The sequence below is a fragment of the Lepidochelys olivacea genome, assembly GCF_965140295.1.
Source record: "Lepidochelys olivacea isolate rLepOli2 genome assembly, chromosome: 13".
Taxonomy (NCBI): Eukaryota; Metazoa; Chordata; order Testudines; family Cheloniidae; genus Lepidochelys; species Lepidochelys olivacea.
In genome coordinates, this window is record NC_140423.1 from 11028940 (window position 1) to 11049435 (window position 20496).

At 43.0% G+C, this 20496-nt stretch overlaps 1 protein-coding gene across 3 annotated transcripts; it reads right to left on the bottom strand.

The window, feature by feature from the left end:
* Window positions 1-1448: 1448 nt before the first annotated feature.
* On the bottom strand, window positions 1449-15942 carry NELFCD (negative elongation factor complex member C/D). Of its 3 annotated transcripts, none has more exons than XM_084646442.1 (15): window positions 15742-15942; window positions 14039-14154; window positions 13758-13867; window positions 12242-12351; window positions 11669-11776; window positions 10035-10187; window positions 7554-7684; window positions 6886-7051; window positions 6138-6272; window positions 5450-5589; window positions 4236-4350; window positions 3767-3862; window positions 3407-3547; window positions 2818-2947; window positions 1449-2402 (listed from the first exon to the last, which is right to left on the bottom strand). In XM_084646442.1, exons 2-15 carry the CDS (start codon window positions 14068-14070, stop codon window positions 2368-2370), a joined length of 1602 nt encoding a protein of 533 aa, XP_084502568.1. In that variant the 5' UTR covers window positions 14071-14154; window positions 15742-15942; the 3' UTR covers window positions 1449-2367. The 3 variants fall into 3 exon arrangements, with proteins under 3 accessions (XP_084502568.1, XP_084502567.1, XP_084502566.1); XM_084646441.1 differs by lacking the exon at window positions 15742-15942 and adding an exon at window positions 15082-15264 and having other exon boundaries at window positions 14039-14151; XM_084646440.1 differs by lacking the exon at window positions 15742-15942 and adding an exon at window positions 15082-15264.
* Window positions 15943-20496: the final 4554 nt, after the last annotated feature.

Below are 20496 nucleotides of genomic sequence, written 5' to 3' on the forward strand. Positions count from 1 at the left end.
AACACTGCTGCCAGCCTCTAACAAACCTCAACTTACCTTGTGCAAACTGAATTTTCAGAGGCCAAATGTGTGGATTTTCAGTAAAGACCATTTGCCTGAGAGCAGGATGATTCCTGCTTCAACACATGGAGGTAGCAGAGCTTCTCAGTGAAACAGTTGTAAGAAGTTTTTCAAACATGGGCAAAACACTCAGCATAGAAATCTACAACCTGAATGCTTATAATTTGGTAAAGTTTAAACTACAGAAAATAATTTATAATGGAAAGTGTTAGCCACCTTGACAGCTATTTATATAGAAGTCATGTCATGGAGTGAGTTGTGCTAGGCACTGTATGAAAAGAACAAAAGCTTACAATTTAAGTAGAAGACAAGACAAGAGATGGATATAGACGGGGGAGAACAAGGAAACAATACTGGTCATCATGGTAAGCACTAGTCTTGGCATACCAGTGGCCTGGCCATTTTTTGTAGGCATCACAGCAAAGGAGAGTTTTAAGGAGGATAATGAGGTTATTATCCTGATGTTTACAGCAAGCCCCTCCCAACCACAAGGAGCACCAGAGGGCAAAGCATGAAAGTACTTGCTTGGAAAGTTAACAAGAGGACAATGGAGGCCAATCCAAGGCAGGAGTCAATGTCTCAATAGCAAATGAGAGACTGTAATAGGGTCGGTATTGGCCATGAAAGGCTTTTAGAGGAAAGAAACAGATTCTGTTTGGTGAGACAGAGAAGGGGGAACTTATGGAAGACTGCAAAGAGTTAAAGTTGGGTGTCCCTTCTACCTATAATACTCCCAGAGGTGCCTGAAGCCTTATATTTTAAATGTTGACAAAGCACTTTGGAATGTTCTAGCACCTTCCATTCAAGAACTAGGAAGCATTATTTATGCAAAAGATTCACCACCTTTAAGCAATGGGCCAGTGTTATGGTAGTAACCTAGAGTTGCTGCAGCAGCACTGTCTCTGATTTCTTTTAGGAAGCACTGTCCCCTTTACTCAACTACTACAGATTACAGTCTGATTGAGAGTCCCACTTGTATTGGGAGCATGGGGGGAGAAAAGAAGGTTCTTGCAGTTCTGCAGAAGAGTCCACAAACAATGGCACGTTATCTTGTGTATTAGTGAACCCATGCCTGCAGTATCTCATTACCAGAGATTCATGAACACATTTATAACCCACTTAACTGGCTATTTTGAGGGTTTGGTTTCTTTTTATGAATGTCAATCTAAACAACAATTTTGTGCCGATCATTAGTTACAAGTGCAATTTATCGGGATGAAATTAGGGCATATAGATATTAACATTCCTTAAAATGGCATGGCAAGTTTGGCTTCTCTGTGCCCCCATTTTTTCCCTGCATGCGTTTGTGTGCGAAACAAAAAAAAAAAACACATACCCCAGAGTTAGGTTTTAAAAAGTCAGGCTAACCATATAAAGCATAAAAGAGGTCTCTGTCAAAGTACTGTTTATAAAAATGTAGATTAGAATCTCAGTGGTTTATTTCCACTGCACTTCTCCACACTAAATTAGTAAATGCTAAAGTAATAAAAAAAGCTACATCAAGAAGTGTTTATACATATTCAGATAATTTAGCTACAGTACCAATTGTGACATGGTAATGAAACTTACCAGTAACGTGTAACACATCTACTAAACAAAAAAAAAAAAAGAGAGAGAATTCAGAACAAGGCTGCTTACACACAGAATTTGTCTAACAGTACAGAACTAGCCTTGATTATTACAACTCAGTCTGCGTTCCACAACACATGTAGTTTTTCAGAAGGTGATTTTGTAGGATATTCAGAACATTCACCTCTGGAACGCAATGACGAGAAAACAATTATCTTGGGTTCTCTGCAGCACAGGACTAACTGTGTGCTCATCAAACCACAAGATACAAGCCTGCAGCACTCAGGGTTACAGTCACTACAAACGTGTCGACGGACTGTGTGTGTGTGTGTGTGTGTGTAAAAAGAAAAAAGTGTGTATATATATTTTTACACACACACACAGAGGATCAGTAGAAGAAATTTCTACAATCTGTGAAAGTAATAAAAAACATTCCTTGAAATAGGACTATTTCTCATGCTGTTCTTAGGCTGGCAAACTGATTTTTGTAATAAAAATATCCTGAAGTATTAATTCACTTATGGATTGATCCTTTCCCAAAGATGCAATAGAAGACCTCTAGAATAAAGTTCACAGTTACTGTGCAATATGGATCAGCAAGCATCTCTACACTTCTTCCTTGTTGGCTGCCATTGTATCATCCAACTACAGAACCCTACTGGTGATGGGCATGGCAAAGAAGTGATTGTCCATAACCTCAGTATTCATGGTGCTCTGCATTCTTGTTTTCTCTCTTCCTCAGTTCACCATAATGAAGTTAGATTTGCAATGAGCTTAAAGAAAAAAAAAAAGATTTAAAAAAATTGTTCAGCACATTGTTTTGGTTATAACTGCTTTCATGTGCAATGTCTGCATTATATAATTGGTTTGTGACAATTCTAGGAAACAGATTGACCCTTTTTGTTCCGATGCATGAGTGTGCTATGGAGGCAATAGAAAGGGACTTGCACTGCTATACAGCAACCTCTCTAGAAGCACTGGTGAAGGACTTTCAAAGGAAGCCCCATCTAGCCATCCCTGGTTAAAGGAAAAATCTCTCCACATGGGTCTTTCAGAGGAAAGGGAAACTAGAATGTACACAATAGTGCCTGTATAATATATTCTGTTAAATGTAATCCCCCTCCCACAAATATTATCTTCAGAATGTAACAGGTATGTAAGGGAGTGAGGAGTGAACAAACATCTTACCTATGAATTCTGTGACAGGGTCATGTTCACCTTCTGTTTTAATAGTGCCTGCAATGCTTTCATTCTCTAAGATTGGAAGGAAAAGCTGCACAAAGTCTGAAGTATATGGAGGAGCAATCACATCCAGTACCTGAGATGTCAGACAGAGAACTGTGGGTTACTTTTCCAGTTTGGTGATTGGCAGAGACCACTGACTTGTGTTACCCTCCTTCCTTAAATCAAACTGGTGGTATATTACTAATTCACATTTCTTTCACACCACCTCTAGTCTCCTGCCATGCTTTGGCCCTGTACTGCCTCTAGCTTGCTGATGTTGCAAACAAACCTGTTTAAATCACTACAGGAACTCCCACCCCCTGAAAACAGTATGCCATGTCCTAGTGAGTGTCCAGTGTTAAGTGTATATCTCAGAATCTGATGTGTCTTGAAGTACAGGTATTTGTAAAATCCTCAGTTAGTAATCTCTGCCAATAGTCTAATCCAAACAGATATAAAACCTATATTAAATCTCTTCTGGTTGTGTGCTAGTTGTCCCTTTTCAAAGCAAAAGGAACAAAAAGAGCTACATGAATAAAAGTGAGCAGCTGACCTCAGTAACAAAGTATCTAATGAGTGAGATGTCTGTGTCTAGTTTCTCCAGACACTTGCGGATATAACCAACGACAGGTAGGACATATCCCCGACTGAGTAAGTGAACCATTCTGTCCAGAAGGGTTTTCTTCAATTCCAGCTGAAAAGACAAGAGGCGAAAAAAACATGCATATGAATCAGAATCACCTAAAAAAAGGTGTTATTGTTCATCCTTATCAATTCAGTCTGTCAAGTAACTTTTTATGATGACATAATATTCTTGAAGCAAGTTCCACTGGGAATGTTGGGGCAGCAAGATCAGTTATCTGTTAGACTTATGACAAGGAGCAACATAAAGAACAAATCCTTTAAGTATCACCTGTTCCATGACATCAAGCTGAGAGTGTTCCGTTTCAAAGAGCTTGACAAGAAGTTGCAGAACTTGGGGGTGAAGCAGCTGATGGCACGTGCTGATCTGCAAATATGAGGTAGTGTTAAGATTACCAGTATTTCTACTTCAAAAGACAGTTATTCAAGCAGGCTTACCCTTATTTTCAGTTATTGATCCACTGCTCAATACAGAATTCTTCAGGACTGAATGTATATAACTGCCATTCATCCCTTTGGGGGCTAGAGTTGCCAACTCAGTGGGACTTGCTCCAGGAAATCCCATCTCATTGTACCAAGCAGTTAACTCGGGGTGCTGAAATGGATTCGTAACAGTAAACTGACTGATGTAATCCAGTGTGTGACTTCAATGGATTTTGGATCAGGCCCTTAGTTCCACTCACAAACCTAAAAATTGCCATTACCATCACCATTCAGTAACATATCCATTGTGGTCTTACCTCATCTAATAATGCCAGATGCACTGGAGTGTGATCAGTCTGAAGCTGAAAATATCGTGGTTCTGACACTGTCCAGTCCACCCACTTTAATACACCCATTGCCACCACAGGAAACCTAAATAGAATAAGCTTCATTACACAAACTGATTTAGATACTCAATCCTAAAGTGTGTTCTTAGTCTTGCCTACAAATCAGCTGAAAGTTTAACTTAGATTAGAATTAATTCTCAGAGAGGAAAAGAAATACTCTTCCTGCTACCAGCATGTTCAGAACAGGCTCCACTGATAAAGTAAAAGGAGATGCTCAGCCTAGAGAAATTTCTTCTCCCTTCACAAGAATGCTCCAGTAGCAGAGAATGGTATGTCCCATACACCGTGGGCAAGATGATCTCGCTCCATATAATCTACTGTAAGGCTGAGCAGGCCCAAGAATTTTCCAGTCAGATTACTCAACATCAGCTGTCTCAGACTTGGGGGAGGGTGGGGATTGGGGGGACTGTGGTGTGTGTGAAAGGAAAGATTTGTGCTAAGATTCATTAGGTAGGAAAAAGTGACTCCGATGTGACTCATCTCCTTCCAACTGTACAAATGCACAGTCTTCTACAGTACAGAAGATTTCAGTTTGGGGAACGGAGTAATAAGATGGAGGTAGACCAAGCCGACTTGATTACAGACTGATCCAGATGAGGTATATTTGGAGCCTCAATGTCGCTTATACCCTTGCAAATATGGCCATGAGAGATCTTTCACATATATGCTCAGAATGATGATACTCCTAATATTGCCCACAAGGAAGCAACTGCTCCGGACGAGAGAGCTGTGAATAGAAATAGCTTCCCAGTTCAACATTCCCAGAAAAGGTCTTTTTAGACCTACTTATCTATCCAGAACACAGCAATTATATCACGACTTATTACTGAAAAATACACCTCCCCATGAACAGCAATTTTGAAGACGGAAGGAGTTTCACAGAAATACTACATGTTCTCCCAAGGGCTCCAGCGCAGCTACATTACATAATACAGAAAAGAGAAGCAAGAAAAAACAGAAGTCAACACCTAAATAACAATCCTCTGAAGCCAGTGATGTGTAGCATTATGAAATACAAAACAGAGCTAGCTGCAGCTTGCACTATTTGCTTCTTTTTATTACTATGTAAACTGTAGTTTGTTAACAGAAAGGAGTTTCAGCTCAGGAATAGACTTTCTACCTACCTGATGCACTGATAGAGGGTGCTCAGCTCTGCAACCAGCTCTGAAGCTCCTTTGTTCTCATTGCAGCACAGATTGTGAACAGTTTCAACAGCTTTCGAAGTTGATTTCAGCTCATCTTTGTTTATGCTCACTCTCTTGTTCTGAAAATATTTCAGAATTAAGCTCTGAATGCAAGAGTTGTGAATTTTACAGGAAATTGTTGGCTGTTTAGGGAAAGAATTATTATATGACACGTCTCACATAGCTTTACCTTTCACAATGCTGAAATCTGTATATAAATTTGTAAAGTAACCGAAGTACAGATGAGTGTAAAGTACTATGAATGTTTATCTTGTATTATTAAAAGGTCTATTTTCATAATTTTAAATTAATTCATTTGCTTCTAAAAGGAGAGTTCAGATTTTCTAGCACAGCACAGACCACTGCAATTGCTACTCTAAGATACAATGGCAAAAACCCCCAAACATCTAATTCCAAACGTTTGCTCTACTGGCCTAATCTATAGAAGACCTGGACTTCCCATTTTTTTCAGTTGGAGCTGGGGGGTCTTTAATTCCTCTGAAAAATCAGGTGCACACAGTTTTCGTCTAAGAAATGATGGACCTTAAAACAACAAGCCTGGATTTTCCTTAAGTATACTTACATTAATGCATTAACTTTAACTTCTGCACAAAGAATCTGATATTACCTTTTTCCATGTCTCCACTACACTGGCTGCATATGCTAATATGTGGATATACTTGTGTTTATGGTCCTGATTGATCTTAGCACCTGGCTTAAATAGTGACTGCATGAAAAGGTCCAGAAAGGCGGGTACTCGAATCTGTGAAGGAAACACAGGGTTTCATTAGTGCAACAGATTAAAAAGCACCAAATAATATCTGCATCTTATGTACACACACAGAATAGGGTACAATAATGCATTAGCTGCTGAGCGACAGACCAGATGGTTTAATGGGTCATATTTTTAAAGGGGCTCAAATCAAAGTGCTGGCACAAAGTGGAGAGTACAATGAGTAGCACAGACAATATTATTTAGAGATCTAAATTTTCCTGTTTATTACTTGAACTCCACACATAATCAGGTATTTAGAAATCTAAACAAGATCATTTGCACCTGTAATTAACTTTGGGGACACTTTTTAAAATTTGACCTAATAGATCTTTTCCATATTCAACTTCTGGGAAATGTTGTAAAAGCATTCATAATTAGATGCTACAAGTAGCATGATCACATTTCTGTATTCCTTAATGAGAGGAGTCTCCATAATGAGTAACTGAGTGCTAGCAAGCGGCAGCACTTATTACTATCTCTTATTTTGGTGTTTGTACAGCACCTTGCGCGATGGGGCCTGAAGCCCTGATTAAGGCCTTGAGATACTTATGTCACAGAAATAAAAAGAAAAACTTAACAGTATAAAGAGGTAACTACAAACCAGTTCTACTGGAGGTGGGTCCATGCTTGTAAACATTTTGAACAGGACTGTGATGTCCGCTGGATTCAGTGCTCCTTTGGATAACATGGCACCAAGTGCTTGACATGCTCGAGGGTAGGAGGCTGCAGTACCCAGGGCTAGAGTGATCTGACTAGCATCGTGGCCTCTTGGTAAAGAGCAAGACACACATGGGCATTATATTTTTCTTATAAAGAAATGGAAACATGTTAATTTTAGCCTCAGAAACATACAAATAGAATAATCAGTGTTTGTCAGCTAGTGTGCAGAAGACAGCCTTAAAGACTGAACCCTTTCCTCAGTGAGATAATACCAGTGTGGCTAAAGCAGGAAATAAAAGATTTGCATAGGATATTTTAACAAGTTTTTACACAATCAGAAAATCAACATTAATTAATTCTTTCATCATTGCTACTTCAGGTATCCCAAACTGGAAAAAGGGCTTGTTTGTTGCTCTGTAGATAGTTGTTTATTGACCACACCTGAGCAGCTCTCTTACTGTGCAGCTTTATCCTACTACGAGCAGGATGAAGAAATTTAGGAATTCTCTTTCTCAATCAAGAATGGGTAAAGCTGACATTTTGTGATTTACCATACTTTTACCACTGAAAATCTGCTCATGTGAGAAAGACAAATTAACAAGGACTTACTTCTCATGAGCAAATCGCTGAACCTCCTGAGCAATCCTGTGCACAGCAGACCCACCTTGCTCTTCTTGGGCTAATATGGACATCATGGATTGAGCAAAGAGATATGTGTGTTCTCCATGGCAAACCATTTTCTGTGAACACATTCAGGAAGAGGTTATTGGCCAGTCTGTAAAATCTGGGTCACCCTTCAACAAATATATTGCCTTAATAGCAGCAGCAAGGTTAGTTATGGTGCTGTCCAGGTTTGGGCCCCACACTACAAGAAGGATGTGGAAAAATTGGAAAGTGTCCAGCAGAGAGCAACAAAAATGATTAGGGGACTGGAACACATGATTTATGAGGAGAGGCTGAGGGAACTGGGATTGTTTAGTCTGCAGAAGAGAAGAATGAGGGGGGATTTGATAGCTGCTTTCAACTACCTGAAAGCGGGTTCCAAAGAGGATGGATCTAGACTGTTCTCAATGGTAGCAGATGACGGAACAAGCAGTAATGGTCTCAAGTTGCAGTAGGGAAGGTTTAGGTTGGATATTAGGAAAAACCTTTTCACTAGGAGGGTGGTGAAGCACTGGAATGTGTTACCTAGGGAGTTGGTGGAACCTCCTTCCTCCGAGGTTTTTAAGGTCAGGCTTTACAAAGTCCTGGCTGGGATGATTTAGTTGGGGATTGGTCCTGCTTTGAGCAGGGGGTTGGACTAGATGACCTCCTGAGGTCCCTTCCAACCCTGATATTCTATGATTCTAAATAACTGAGTAAGCTATAATGTAAATGGAAAGGTGATACCATAGAAAATCCAGTGCAGAATGACATCCTTGTATGTGATGCTATTCCAGAACAAGCTAGATCTAGAGATCCTGCTTCACTTTACTACCCAACATAAAAGGCTTTTTGGAATTCTCTCTTCTGCACCCAACTGTCAGATCTCATGGTTTTCCAGTATTTCTCTCACTAAATTTAGAGAATTTATTAGCATTAAGCTATCCAAACCTCACTACAATATTTAACAGAAAAGAACACGCACTTGTCACAATTCAGGGCAACTGCACCTGTATTTCCCCTCAGTGGTACACCAACGGTACCCACCCTCAGACATCCCGCTCCGCATCTGTTGCCTTTCTTGGATGGACACACATTTCTCTATCCCTTCTGACTGGGGTATTCCCAGGCTGCACAAGGGTATTCCCTTGACTTTACTTTTAATTCCCAGCACAGAAAGGTTGCCCTAGGACACCTGCTTGCTTTCTCTTCAGGACAGAGAACAGTATAATTGCTTGAGATACAAGTTACTGCACAGTTATTTCTAAGCAAGCCTACTTTATTCTTAAGAGGAAACCTATTAAAAACAATAAAAGGCGCATGCTAATAAGCTTACCAGAGTTCATCCCAACTCTCATATAGGCTTTGGCAAGTGCAGTCTTTTAATACCCCCATCCCAGGGGCATCCTTGTGGTTACAAGTTCATCAGAGCTTCAGCTCAGAACAAGCACACAGTCTTATGAGGCCCCAGTAGGCCAAGTCCTTCCAATCCTCCCCTAAGCACTGGGATCCTCCATGAACCAGGGGTCCTGTCCATTTGCTGGAACAGGAAGAAGGCCCTGAGGCAGATTAAACCCCAGGCTTTTATCCAGAAGCATTTCCTTTGTCCGTTGGTCCCTGAAGAATCCAATTTGAACTAGTGTATTTATTTCTCTGCCTGAGGGTGACTTCAAAGGGTCGATAATAGAGGAAGTATATTAGCCCCGCTCCTTACTAGAGAAGGTACATACAATGCCACAATACAAACACAACTGCATTTTTACTACAATGTTCCCAAAGGTGTTAACCCTAATGAATGAGGGTTAATTTAGTAACAGAGCATCAGCAGCAAATTCCCAGTCCCAGACTTTCCCCCAGAAACGTGCATCTTTTATTGCCCAGTCCTCTCCTGGACAACACAAATTCATATAATATTAATAGAAAATGATATGCACAAATCCTGTTATCTCAAATGGAATTTCCCCAAACACTTCAATCCAAGCACACCGTTGGATGCTGAGGAACTTCCAAGAGTTGCTGCCTTGAGGTCCTGCATCATAACCAACATTCTTCTGGGTCTAGATTTTCTAGACCACTACAATTATGCCAGGACTGATACCCCGCTGTGAACTGATAGCATGTGTCAATCAGGACACTGGTGATACTGCTGAAAGCATAATGGGCTCTAAAATTCCTGCTAGACTTCTACACCTTCAAAATTATTCAGATTAATGAACCTCAAAACATGTCATCTCAGCAGCCCATACAACCCCTGGTGGTCACGACTCTGAACAATATAAAAGTTATTTTTGATGCATAACTCTTGGTGTACATTTTTTTCTGTGGGCCCATAAACAAGACTGCATAACCATTTCACAACATTCTGAAGATACACTGAAGTTTCTACACCTCCCTTATTGCCAGGGAAGAGGTGAGATTCCTTTTGACAAAAGGTAAAATGACACTTACTGCAAACTCTGGGAGGTTCTTCTCAAGGTTTTCTTCCCCTCCATCTAAAATTGTAGCCAGAGAAGTTCGTAGCACTCGAGAAAAGACTTCTAATTGCTGACATGCAGTTGATACACTGGTTATTTCCCCTTGATAACCAGCATCAGATATAAGCTATAACAACAAACAACACTTAAAATGATTTTGGTATCTCAGCACATCTTAGCAAGATTGGATGAAACTACACTGCACAGAATGTTAAAAGAGTCTCTGCATACACTCCATGGAATCCAGGTAATACAAATAAATAATAGTCAGCATCTAGACACAGACTGAAAAATATGATAACAGGACAGGTGGATAAACCCAGGTCATAACATGGGGAGGAATAGCTCGGGGGTTTGAGCATTGGTCTGCTAAACCCAGGGTTGTGAGTTCAATCCCTGAGGGGGTCATTTAGGGATTTGGGGCAAAAATAAGGGAGGATACTTGGTCCTGCTGTGAAAGCAGGGGACTAGACTCAATGACCTTTCAAGGTCCCTTCCAGCTCTATGAGATAGGTATATCTTCATTTATTAGTGGGGGGATCAGTGGTTTGAGCAACCCTTCTAAACCCAGGGTTGTGAATTCAATCCTTGAGAGGGCCATTTGGGAGAAAATTGGGGACTGGTCCTGCAGGGGGTTGGACTAGATGACCTCCTGAGGTCCCTTTCAACCCTGATATTCTAGGATAACACATTCCTGTACTTTCTGGAAAAAAGAAACAAAAGAAAAAAGAAAAAACCTCTAGGACATAATATAAAACAATGCATTTCCATTCCCTCTCAGTGAAAGGTTTTACTAATGTCATAAATTGTTAAAGCAGTTCACATAAAATATAAGATTCACCTGTGAACTGAATTAAGCTTCCTAATTAAGTGTTCTCATTGCTATCTGGGACCATTAAGTTACCTGCAAAACCTTACACAAAACAAGTTTACGAAGCAGTTAGTCTCCTGGCTTGCCTGTGTGCACGTAAGAGATCCAGGAGACTATCTACTTCTTGACACACTACCAAAAAAAGGTTAGCCATCGGTCAGCTGTTCTATAACCTACATGAAATGGGTTGGTGGTCAGTCTCCGTTTACATCACAAAAATACACCGTAACAGTTGGCATCCTTGCAAGTGGTTTAAAGGAGGCAATCAAGAATGGGTCCCCTGACAGTGAGGTACACTACGGTGAAGCCTGTACTGAGGACATCTGTACAAATACTTGCTCTTCATGTAACCAGAATGCTATAGATTTCAGTACATTTCACAAACACCAAACTCACTTTAAAGAAGCCTTACCACATGGCAGTCATAATGAGAACGGTTTAGACTGCCTACAAATGAAATGTAACAATTTACTATTAAAATCCACACATATAGATTACTGTCTTTGATCCTTGATTTAGCTAGGTCAAACTAAAAGAAAAATATTTCCAAGATGCAGTCTGCAACATTCTTCCCATAGAAAATAAACTCTTAAAATGCACAGAGTTAACAATATGATAAATAGTATTAACATGAATGCCCAAGAGATTGGGAAAGGTTACAGTTGGCATGATTGGCGGAAGAATTAGCTTATTACTGAAACAATGATTTCTGTTTATTAGACTCCAGTATTGATTACCTTAACAGTAAAATTAAGCATCAGGCAGTCTGGATGGGCTTCCGCAAGTTTGTAAAAAAGATCTCTCCATGTAGGATGTGCTATCATTTGCTCAAGCCAGGCTGGAGTCTGCAAAAATTACAAAGACAGAAAGAAACACTGCTGTACAGTGCCATAAAAAAACTGAATTCGTACACATTTATATAATCCAACAGATTCCACTTCTTTAGCTTATCCAGAGTAAAAATTTTACATGCATTATTTCAAGAGTCTTGAAAGAGAAATAGCTAACTGGAACCTTGTAACAAAATAATATGTATTCAGCACTGAGCAGTTTCCACTGTCTAAGTGAACCTACAGGGCTGCTTATATATGTAGAGTAATTTTAACAGAGGGCTAGTTTTAGAAAAGTATTAAAGAGGAATCTACAGCTTCCTTCCCCAGTATTTGAATCCAAGGGCCACATTTACCTTGATCTAAAGAGATACAACCTCATAAAGATGAGCTCAGAGACATTATGTCCAACTATTGCAATCCTGAGTCTGGCCACTGAGCAGCTGGTCTGTACTTGGCCATGTGTATTCTATGCATTACCTCGCCTTCCTCTGTAAAGATGGAATCTGCTTTCCGAGGGTCAAAGTGTTTGATGAGTAAACTTTTCAAGTGATTTTCTACAGTTTCCTGAACCTGCACCGGCTCAACACCTGCAAGGAAGGAAATGTCACTGGGTGGAATCTGAACTGTCAGAGTAGTAGCAACTCCTTGAAGTTTCTCATTGCTATTAGAATAATAGAACAGAAGTCATCTAACAAATTAACTAAGAGGCAAAAAGGGAGACAGTATTCAAAACTCAAAATAGGAATATCAAGCAATATTAGATCAGATTTGAAGGATTTCTCTTTCCTAAACACAGACACACACATGTGCAGGTTACATTAATCCTTTTCTCAACTTGTCTTCTCCACTCATGTGAGCAAGCTGGGCACTGACATTTACAAGACACCTAAATAGGCTGATAAGTACATTTCAATATCTTGTCTGTTCACAAGAAAGCATATAGAGAATAGAGAGTGAACCTACATGGCTACAAACTAAAAGACAGCTGCTTCCCATATGATAGGTTCAAATACACACCCACCAGCCTCCAAGTATCCTTTTGAATAACGTGTAATGAAGTAACCAGTATCTGTAATGTGATGGCAGTGATTTAAGACATTTCCAACAGTGTGCATATATGCTTTTCATACTAGTTACATTTGAACCTACCAAGATGTAGATTTCACCTCTTCATTACACCATGGCAAAGATCCAGCAAAATTTACACTGTGAACTTGCCCCTTAAGCGGCAGAGCTGCAGAGATCCCAGAAGGTATGGCAGTAAAGAATTTCATTCTCAATCAGTACTTTTGAAAACTGCATTTACAAAACTGTATATTTAACTGATCCACAAGAAGCAGGCGGCAACTAAAATGTAGTTAAATCAACATTAATTATGTTATGCTATAATAAGATGTTAGGTATTTCTAGAGTATCTATCACAACACTACCTAAACACTATTCTCTTCACATGGGATTAAAATAATAGACAAAAAGCAGAAAGTCTAATAGACAATAGCTCCTTTCATACTACAATTTTAGTATTTTTAGTGTTCATCACCACAGTACCTCACTCATCCTTTGGGTACAATTGTGTTCTATTAGACAGCTGCCACATCACTACACAAAAGTGGAACTAAAAATATTCCCATCAGGTATATCGGGATTAAAGGCAAAAAAATGAATTTAGTCATATATTTCGGTATAGAATGGCAACTTGGACATCATCCAACTTTTGGGTATGATCAATGTTATCATAGAATATCAGGGTTGGAAGGGACCTCAGGAGGTCATCTAGTCCAACCCCCTGCTCAAAGCAGGACTAATCCCCCATAGTTGCCCCAGATCCCTAAATGGCCCCCTCAAAGATTGAACTCACAACCCTGGGTTTAGCAGGCCAATGCTCAAACCACTGAGCTCTCTCTCCCCGCCCCATATCTGCCAACAGTTCAGAGATTTCTGATGTATAAAGAAAAACTACAGCCACAGGACAATGGTAGGCCACTTAGCATACCTGTTTGAATGAGCCACTCTGCCAGTAGATTTACAGTTTGTGCTACTGCAGTATAATTCTCTGACAGCAGTTGGATAACATTCTCTGGAGAGCCACCTGCCTGGAAATACCTGACACAGGGTTAAAAAAAAAAAAAAAGCAGTTATTTCAAAACTAACTTAAGAAACAAAAAACACCCCACCCCTATGTAAAGGCAGAACAATGCACTCAGGTATCATTTTCACACACTGTCTCTTACATGCAACATATTATCATTACCTATCAAAATCTTTCACACTCACCTTTTCAGTGTGTTAAATATAGAGGGTTCCATTATATAATCTCGAGTGGAAAATTTATGCAAACATTCTTGCTGGACTTCAGCATCATCTTCTCCTTCTCCATACTCATCATCCTGCTGTTTACAAACACAGAGTCAGAGCAGTTATTTCTCTTTTACATTTGTTTTTTTCTACTGTGCTAGTTACATTTTAAATAGCTTGCTCGTTGCCCATAAAGGTGCACATACACCATGATCTCCTACAGCAAATGCCTTCTACAGTAGAAAGCACAAGCTCTTAACAGAATTTACTTCAACACCTAACTGCATTTAGGGAAAAAATGTATTTTTAGGGTGGAAAATGTATTTTTAGGAAAGCGAGCACAATCAAACCTTAAATACAAATAATACTGCAATTGTAGAATCAGAGCATTAAATGATAAATCTCTTGGAGCAAGACATGTCTCTTTCCTTTATACTTTTTCAGCATCAACTGTGAAAAAATCCAGGCACCAGAAGCAGCCATAAAGAATAGGATTTTTTAAAATATACCCCACATTTACAGTATTTGCCATGTGAAGGGGGACTGGCAGGGTCTAAAGATCAGCCATGATTGCCAGGAACTCATCCCAAAAAGGACAGGGGCTCAGGAGGGCACAGGTTTTGATATCACAAGGGAAACCACAGTTATTTTAAATACTGAGGAAACATTTTTTATTACTCCTGACAATCACAGAGGGGAACCCCTGTGCCCCCTCTGACCACGCCAATGGGTCAGCGAGTAGGAAGCAGGCAGGCAGACACTTGGGGCGCACCGAGGACACTACAACCCACCCTCAGCAGGGCAAGAGGAGAGAGGCTGTGCTGCTTTGTGCAAGAGAAGCTGTTTTGTGATGGCGCAGCGGGGACAGGACAAGGGGAGAGTCAGCCTCTCGGAATACCCCGGTATGAAGTGTGTGGGGGGGGGGAGTGGAGCCCCCTAGCCAATATTCCCGCCTCTGCTCCCCCTCCAGACGGGACCTCCAGCCATAACCCCTCAGCCAGGCTCCCCCCCCCGCCTCTCACCGCCCCTCCATCCGCATCATCCCCCCACTCCGCCGCGCTGCCGCTGAAGTAGTCAGTGTCCTCCATGGGCTCCTTCCGCTGCGAGCCTCCGACCGAAACGCCCGCCCCCCAGCCCGGCTCGGCCGGCGGAACCAGGCCAGGCCCAGGGGGAGGGATCCCTGGGGGGCGGGGAGCCGCATGTGACGGCGGGGGCGGGTCTCGACGGAGGGGGGGGCGGCTGGGCGGGGAAGAAACTGAGCAGGGCCTGGCCGCGTGGGCTGAGGCGGGCGGGCCCGGGGCCGCGCGCGCGCGCGCGGGAGGGGCGGGGCCTCGCGCGCGCGGCCGTGGGGAAGGCTCCTCGGCGCGGCGGGGTCACGGTGCGAGGGTCTCCCCGAGTCGCGCGTGCCCGCCGCCCCGGCGGGAAAGAAGGGGCCCCTCGCTGCCCAGGGCGGCGCCTTCCGCAGCCCCTGCTGAAAAGGGGCAGCGAGCGGGGCGCTCCCTGCGTCACGCCGGGCCGGAAAGCTGCCGCCACACGGCGGCGCGCCACCCCCGGGTGTCGCGGGGGCCGGGGCCCACCCCGATTTGCTTTTCCGTGCAGGACGGAGCCCCACGCGGCGGGGGGGACGGAGCCTCCATCGCCGCCCGAGCCGGTTCCCAGCCGCCCTGGAGCGCGCGACTTACCTCAGACCCGCAGCCGCCGAGCCCGCGGGCAGGTCGGCCGGGCACGGCCCGGGTGTCCGTGGTTGGTCCTGGAGGCAGATGATCTCGCTGCAAATTTCAGAGCATTTCCCCTGTTTTATGGAGTGAAATGGTCACAGCTGAGCAACACTCTGGGGTTTAACCCCCCATCCCCGCCCCTCGTCAGTGTTTGTGGATTGACACGTTCACGGTTGCAGGAGGGTAGGGGGTGGGGGACAGCAAACCAGGGGCTCTCACACTTCATTGCAGGCGACTCCCCTTCTGACAACAAAAGCTACTACGTGACCCAGACGGGGGACTGAAGCCTGAGCGCCCCCCCCCTCCGCCTTAGGCATGGGGGAGGTATAAGGGGGGGACAGAGTCCGAGCCCCATTGCCCCATGCAGGTGGGACAAGGTCAAAGCCCAAGGGCTTCACCCTCGGGTGGGGGGGGGCTGTAACCTGAGCCCCACCTCCACCCCCGCATGGTGGGGCTTGGGCTTCAGCCCCAGGTCTGAGCAAATCTAATGGCAACCCTGGTGACCCCATTAAAACGGAGTCATGACCCACTTTGGGGTCCCAACCCACAGCTTGAGAACTGCTGTAGTAGACATTGAGATTCAAAAAGTTAAAAACTTATAACTATTAAAACAAATGATCAATGTCACATGTCAAAATATACAAAGTAAATATCCTTATGTCAAAATCAAGTAAGTTCCCAAGCAGCATTTTTCTTACTTTGCCTACCCATAAATGTTGTTGATCATCAATGGAAATATTTTCTTGTATATTTGTGTGTGTAGTGTGAAATTGATTTTTTACCAACATTCACCCATAAAAACCAAATCCTTCCAAGCTTACATATGGGGTTTGATGGCAGAAAGCCACAGGTTAATAAACAGCAGGTCTGTGAGTATCAAGAGAGTAAGTATGAAAGATTAGCCATGAGTCCACTTCTCCAAGATGTCTAGCACCTCTCAATGCCCAGAAGGTTCCCACCACCTCACAGGCTCAGGTAACTGGTCAGAGATGGTTCAAACAAAATCTGGGACACATTGCCAAGTGATCTTTGTCTCCCAGCCCACTATTCCATTCTCCTGTACCATGCCAGCTGTTTGTGTAGGTGGTGGTGAGGTACTGCTGTTATTCCCAAAGAGGCTATGGTCCACGATTTACACCCAAGGAGAATAGTGGGTGGAAATTATGTGTTAATAAGGAGGAAAGTAACTAGGATGCATTCTGACCAGAGCCACAATAAAGGGGGAGAGAGTCCAAATCCTAAGGGTTCTCAAGTTATCCCCATGATGCACTTTTTACACCATGCATCACTGAAGAATGGGTCCTTAACATCCCATTAGCATTAGTGGGCCTCAGAAGTCTCCTGCAGTTACAGGTGTGGCAGCCTGATGTGAATGGACTCTGAGTCTTCTTTACAACAAGCACATAAGAAATTATGAGATAGGATCATTGTTTCTGAGAGGAGAGAGATGAAGCATATTGTACTCATCGGGGAATTCTGCGCCACTGTGTGTGTGCAGAATTCATGTCCCCTGCACATATCTTTGCTTCCCCGCAGAAAAATGACTTTCTGATAGGGAAGCAAAGGGAATCTGCAAGACTAGACACGCACAACGCCCTAGCTGGGCAGGTATATGGTTTCAGGAACCCGGAGCAGCCAGCGGAGAGGTAAATCACCGCAGGGCTAGGGACACCCCAGCCAGTGGTTCCTACCCTGAACCGGGATCAGCTGCTTAGTTCTGGCTGGTCTGGATGCAGAAGAGGGCAGGACTTCCTCTTCCCTCGCAAGGGGTGGCTGGGGCTGTGTTAGAATCACCCCCAGAAACCTCCCACTGGTAGCAGGAAGTTCAGCATCCTCCCCTGCTTCTTGCCCCCATTGCTCCTCCGCTGCGGGGGGAGGAGTCACTGTACAGGAAGCTGCTCCCCCATCCGCCCAACCACCATGCATCTGGACCTCCCATACCCAGACACCCCCACCAAGCCTCATCCCAGACACCCAGAACCCCCCTAGCCTTCTATACTCAAAATGAACCTCAACCCTTCATCTGGAGCCCCCTGCCTTCAAATCCGCACCCTTGCGCCCAGCCCACCCGCCACAGAGCTCCCTGCACTCAAATCTCCACCCTGATGAGCCCTACCCCTCTGCACCACCATGAGCTCCCACATCCAGACCCCCAGGTAACTGATCCCCAGTTAGTTCCACTCGGTCCCCCACTCCACCAAGCCCCACTCCCCGACGCAGACCCCCTGCGGAGACCGCCACACGCAGACCCCTCCACTGAGCCCCAACCACTTTAACCTGGAAGCCCCAGCAGAGTGCCATTGCCCCAGCACCTGGAACCCCCCCCCCCCCAACAAGCCTCTGTGGATCCAGATCCCCCCTCACCTAAACCCTCCACTGAGCTGCCTGCACCGACTGTCCCACACAGAATCCTCTCACCCCACACTGAGCCCCTCCACACTTGGATCCTGCTTGGTTGAGTGTGCCTGCCCCATACCTGGTGTGCCTGGCACAGAGGGGCAGGGCCCCAGGGTGTTTCTGTGTCAGGGTTAGGTGGAGCCTCACCACTGAGTCCATGTCCCTGGGGTGGGGAGGCTGCTCGGTGATCTCCCACCTTCGTGGAGCCAGTGGCCTGTGCTCCCCACAAGCATGCTGGAGCCTCTGCATTTATTTATTGGCAAATAAAGCTTGCAGAATTTTGAAATGTTGTGTGCAAATTTTTTAATTTTTTGGCACAGAATGCCCTCACGAGTAATATAGAGATAGTTTATTTGTAAATATGGATTGTGTTGCATTTCTTCTGTCTTATGTACTCAGAGTTTCCTTCCTGGATACTGTGTAAACATAGGTCTGCCCCTTTTCTTGAAAATATTTAAAATATTTCTATTTAAACCCTAATTCCAGCTACCATATATTTAATAAAGGGGGAAAAGGAGCTTTGATGCATCTCTTCTACATAAGAAGTTCCTCTTGTTGCTTTCCTGAAGTTCCAGTATTCACTGCCTCTATAATTAGCATTTGTTTTGCTTAGGGAATTGTGAATGTTTTACATACTTGCTGGAAACAAATTGTTTCTCTCTTTCTTGCTCTTTTAAGCATGTTTGTGTGGTAAATTATGGGTGAAACCATTTTGAGCTTGGGCAGATACAAATGAAATGTGAAAATTAAAGACTGGTGCAGTAATGGCATTTTCCAGTGTGGGGTGTGTTTGTTCTGTCTGCTCCATTTTAAGTGATTTATCCCTGGTTACAGTTGCTACCAGAAATTGAAGGCTAAATGCACAATGATATTAGCAAAAACATTAAGCTAGATGTCAGTAAGAAGAGAGGGGGGAAAGTAGATACACACTGAAGTTGTGAGTTCGTAGCAACAGCTTCCTACTTACTGTTCTTTGAAATGCTGAGGTGAAATGGGAAAGCCAGTGATAAGTTTGTTATTAAATATTTATGTTGTGGTTGCATATAAACACTACACCAGGTTAGGGCCTAATGTGTAAACATATATAAGCAAATACCCCCCCCCCCGTTTTTTTTCCCCTTAGGACATGCTCTATACAAAGACATCCACTTGTATGACATAAACTGTACATCTTGTTTACTACATTTAAAAAATAATTCCTGGTGTGTCCTGGTAGTAATAAATCATATTAGGACCAGAGCCCATGTATTCTACAGCCAGAGCACAGAATTGTGTTTCAGAGTCTTAGTTTCTTGTGTGTTTGCATGGGTTTTTTAAGGTTTACTTCAAGTTTTTCTGGTTGTGAATAAGACCTTCCAAATGATAATCAAGTGGTAATTATTGTCCTCCTGAGTCTACAGAGAGCCCGAAACTGTAGCTCTGAAATCTGAATTACTCTGCTCATTCATTTCATCTGATGTTAACTGTAAAGCCTACATATAACATTTTAAATGTCAAGTTGCAGAGTACCAGCCGTGTTAGTCTGTATCCGCAAAAAGAAAAGGAGGACTCGTGGCACCTTAGAGACTAACCAATTTATTTGAGCATAAGCTTTCGTGAGCTACAGCTCACTTCATCGGATGCATACTGTGGAGCTGCAGTTTCCACAGTATGCATCCGATGAAGTGAGCTGTAGCTCACAAAAGCTTATGCTCAAATAAATTGGTTAGTCTCTAAGGTGCCACAAGTCCTCCTTTTCTTTTTTCAGGTAAGGTGAGCTATTACCAGCACTAGATCAACCTTTCTGTTGACTTTTGGAACCCCATATAGCCCGTATCAGAATTTGGCCCTCTGATGTTTAGTCCAAATGTACAACAGTTAATCAAACTAATGTGACGTGGAGTGCTAACCTAAGGAAATAGGCCAACAGTGGCGCCAAAGTGAAGGGAAAGACTGGAACAGCTGCACCAGGAAGGGAATAAAAAAGGCAGGAGGAGGAGAAAAGGAAGAGAACTCAAAAGCTGAAATGAAAACTGATCAAACTATCTTTAAATAAGGCAAAGAGATGAGTATTATCAAAACTGAGCATGAGAGCAATATACAGAGTCCCTTTGTTTTAGTTCAGATTGACTTCCTTTCTTAAGTTGTATAAGAGCTTATATGTGAGACATAGGAGGATGAGGGTGTATTCTGCGGTTTGGAGGGCAGCCCAGACCGTAGCTGATTAGTTAAAAGATCCTTTATTCCAGTTCAGGATCCCTTTAATTGGAGGGAGGGAATTACACTCTCTTCCATGCTTGTCTCCATCTCATGAAATCATGTAGTAGAAAGGAACAAAAGACC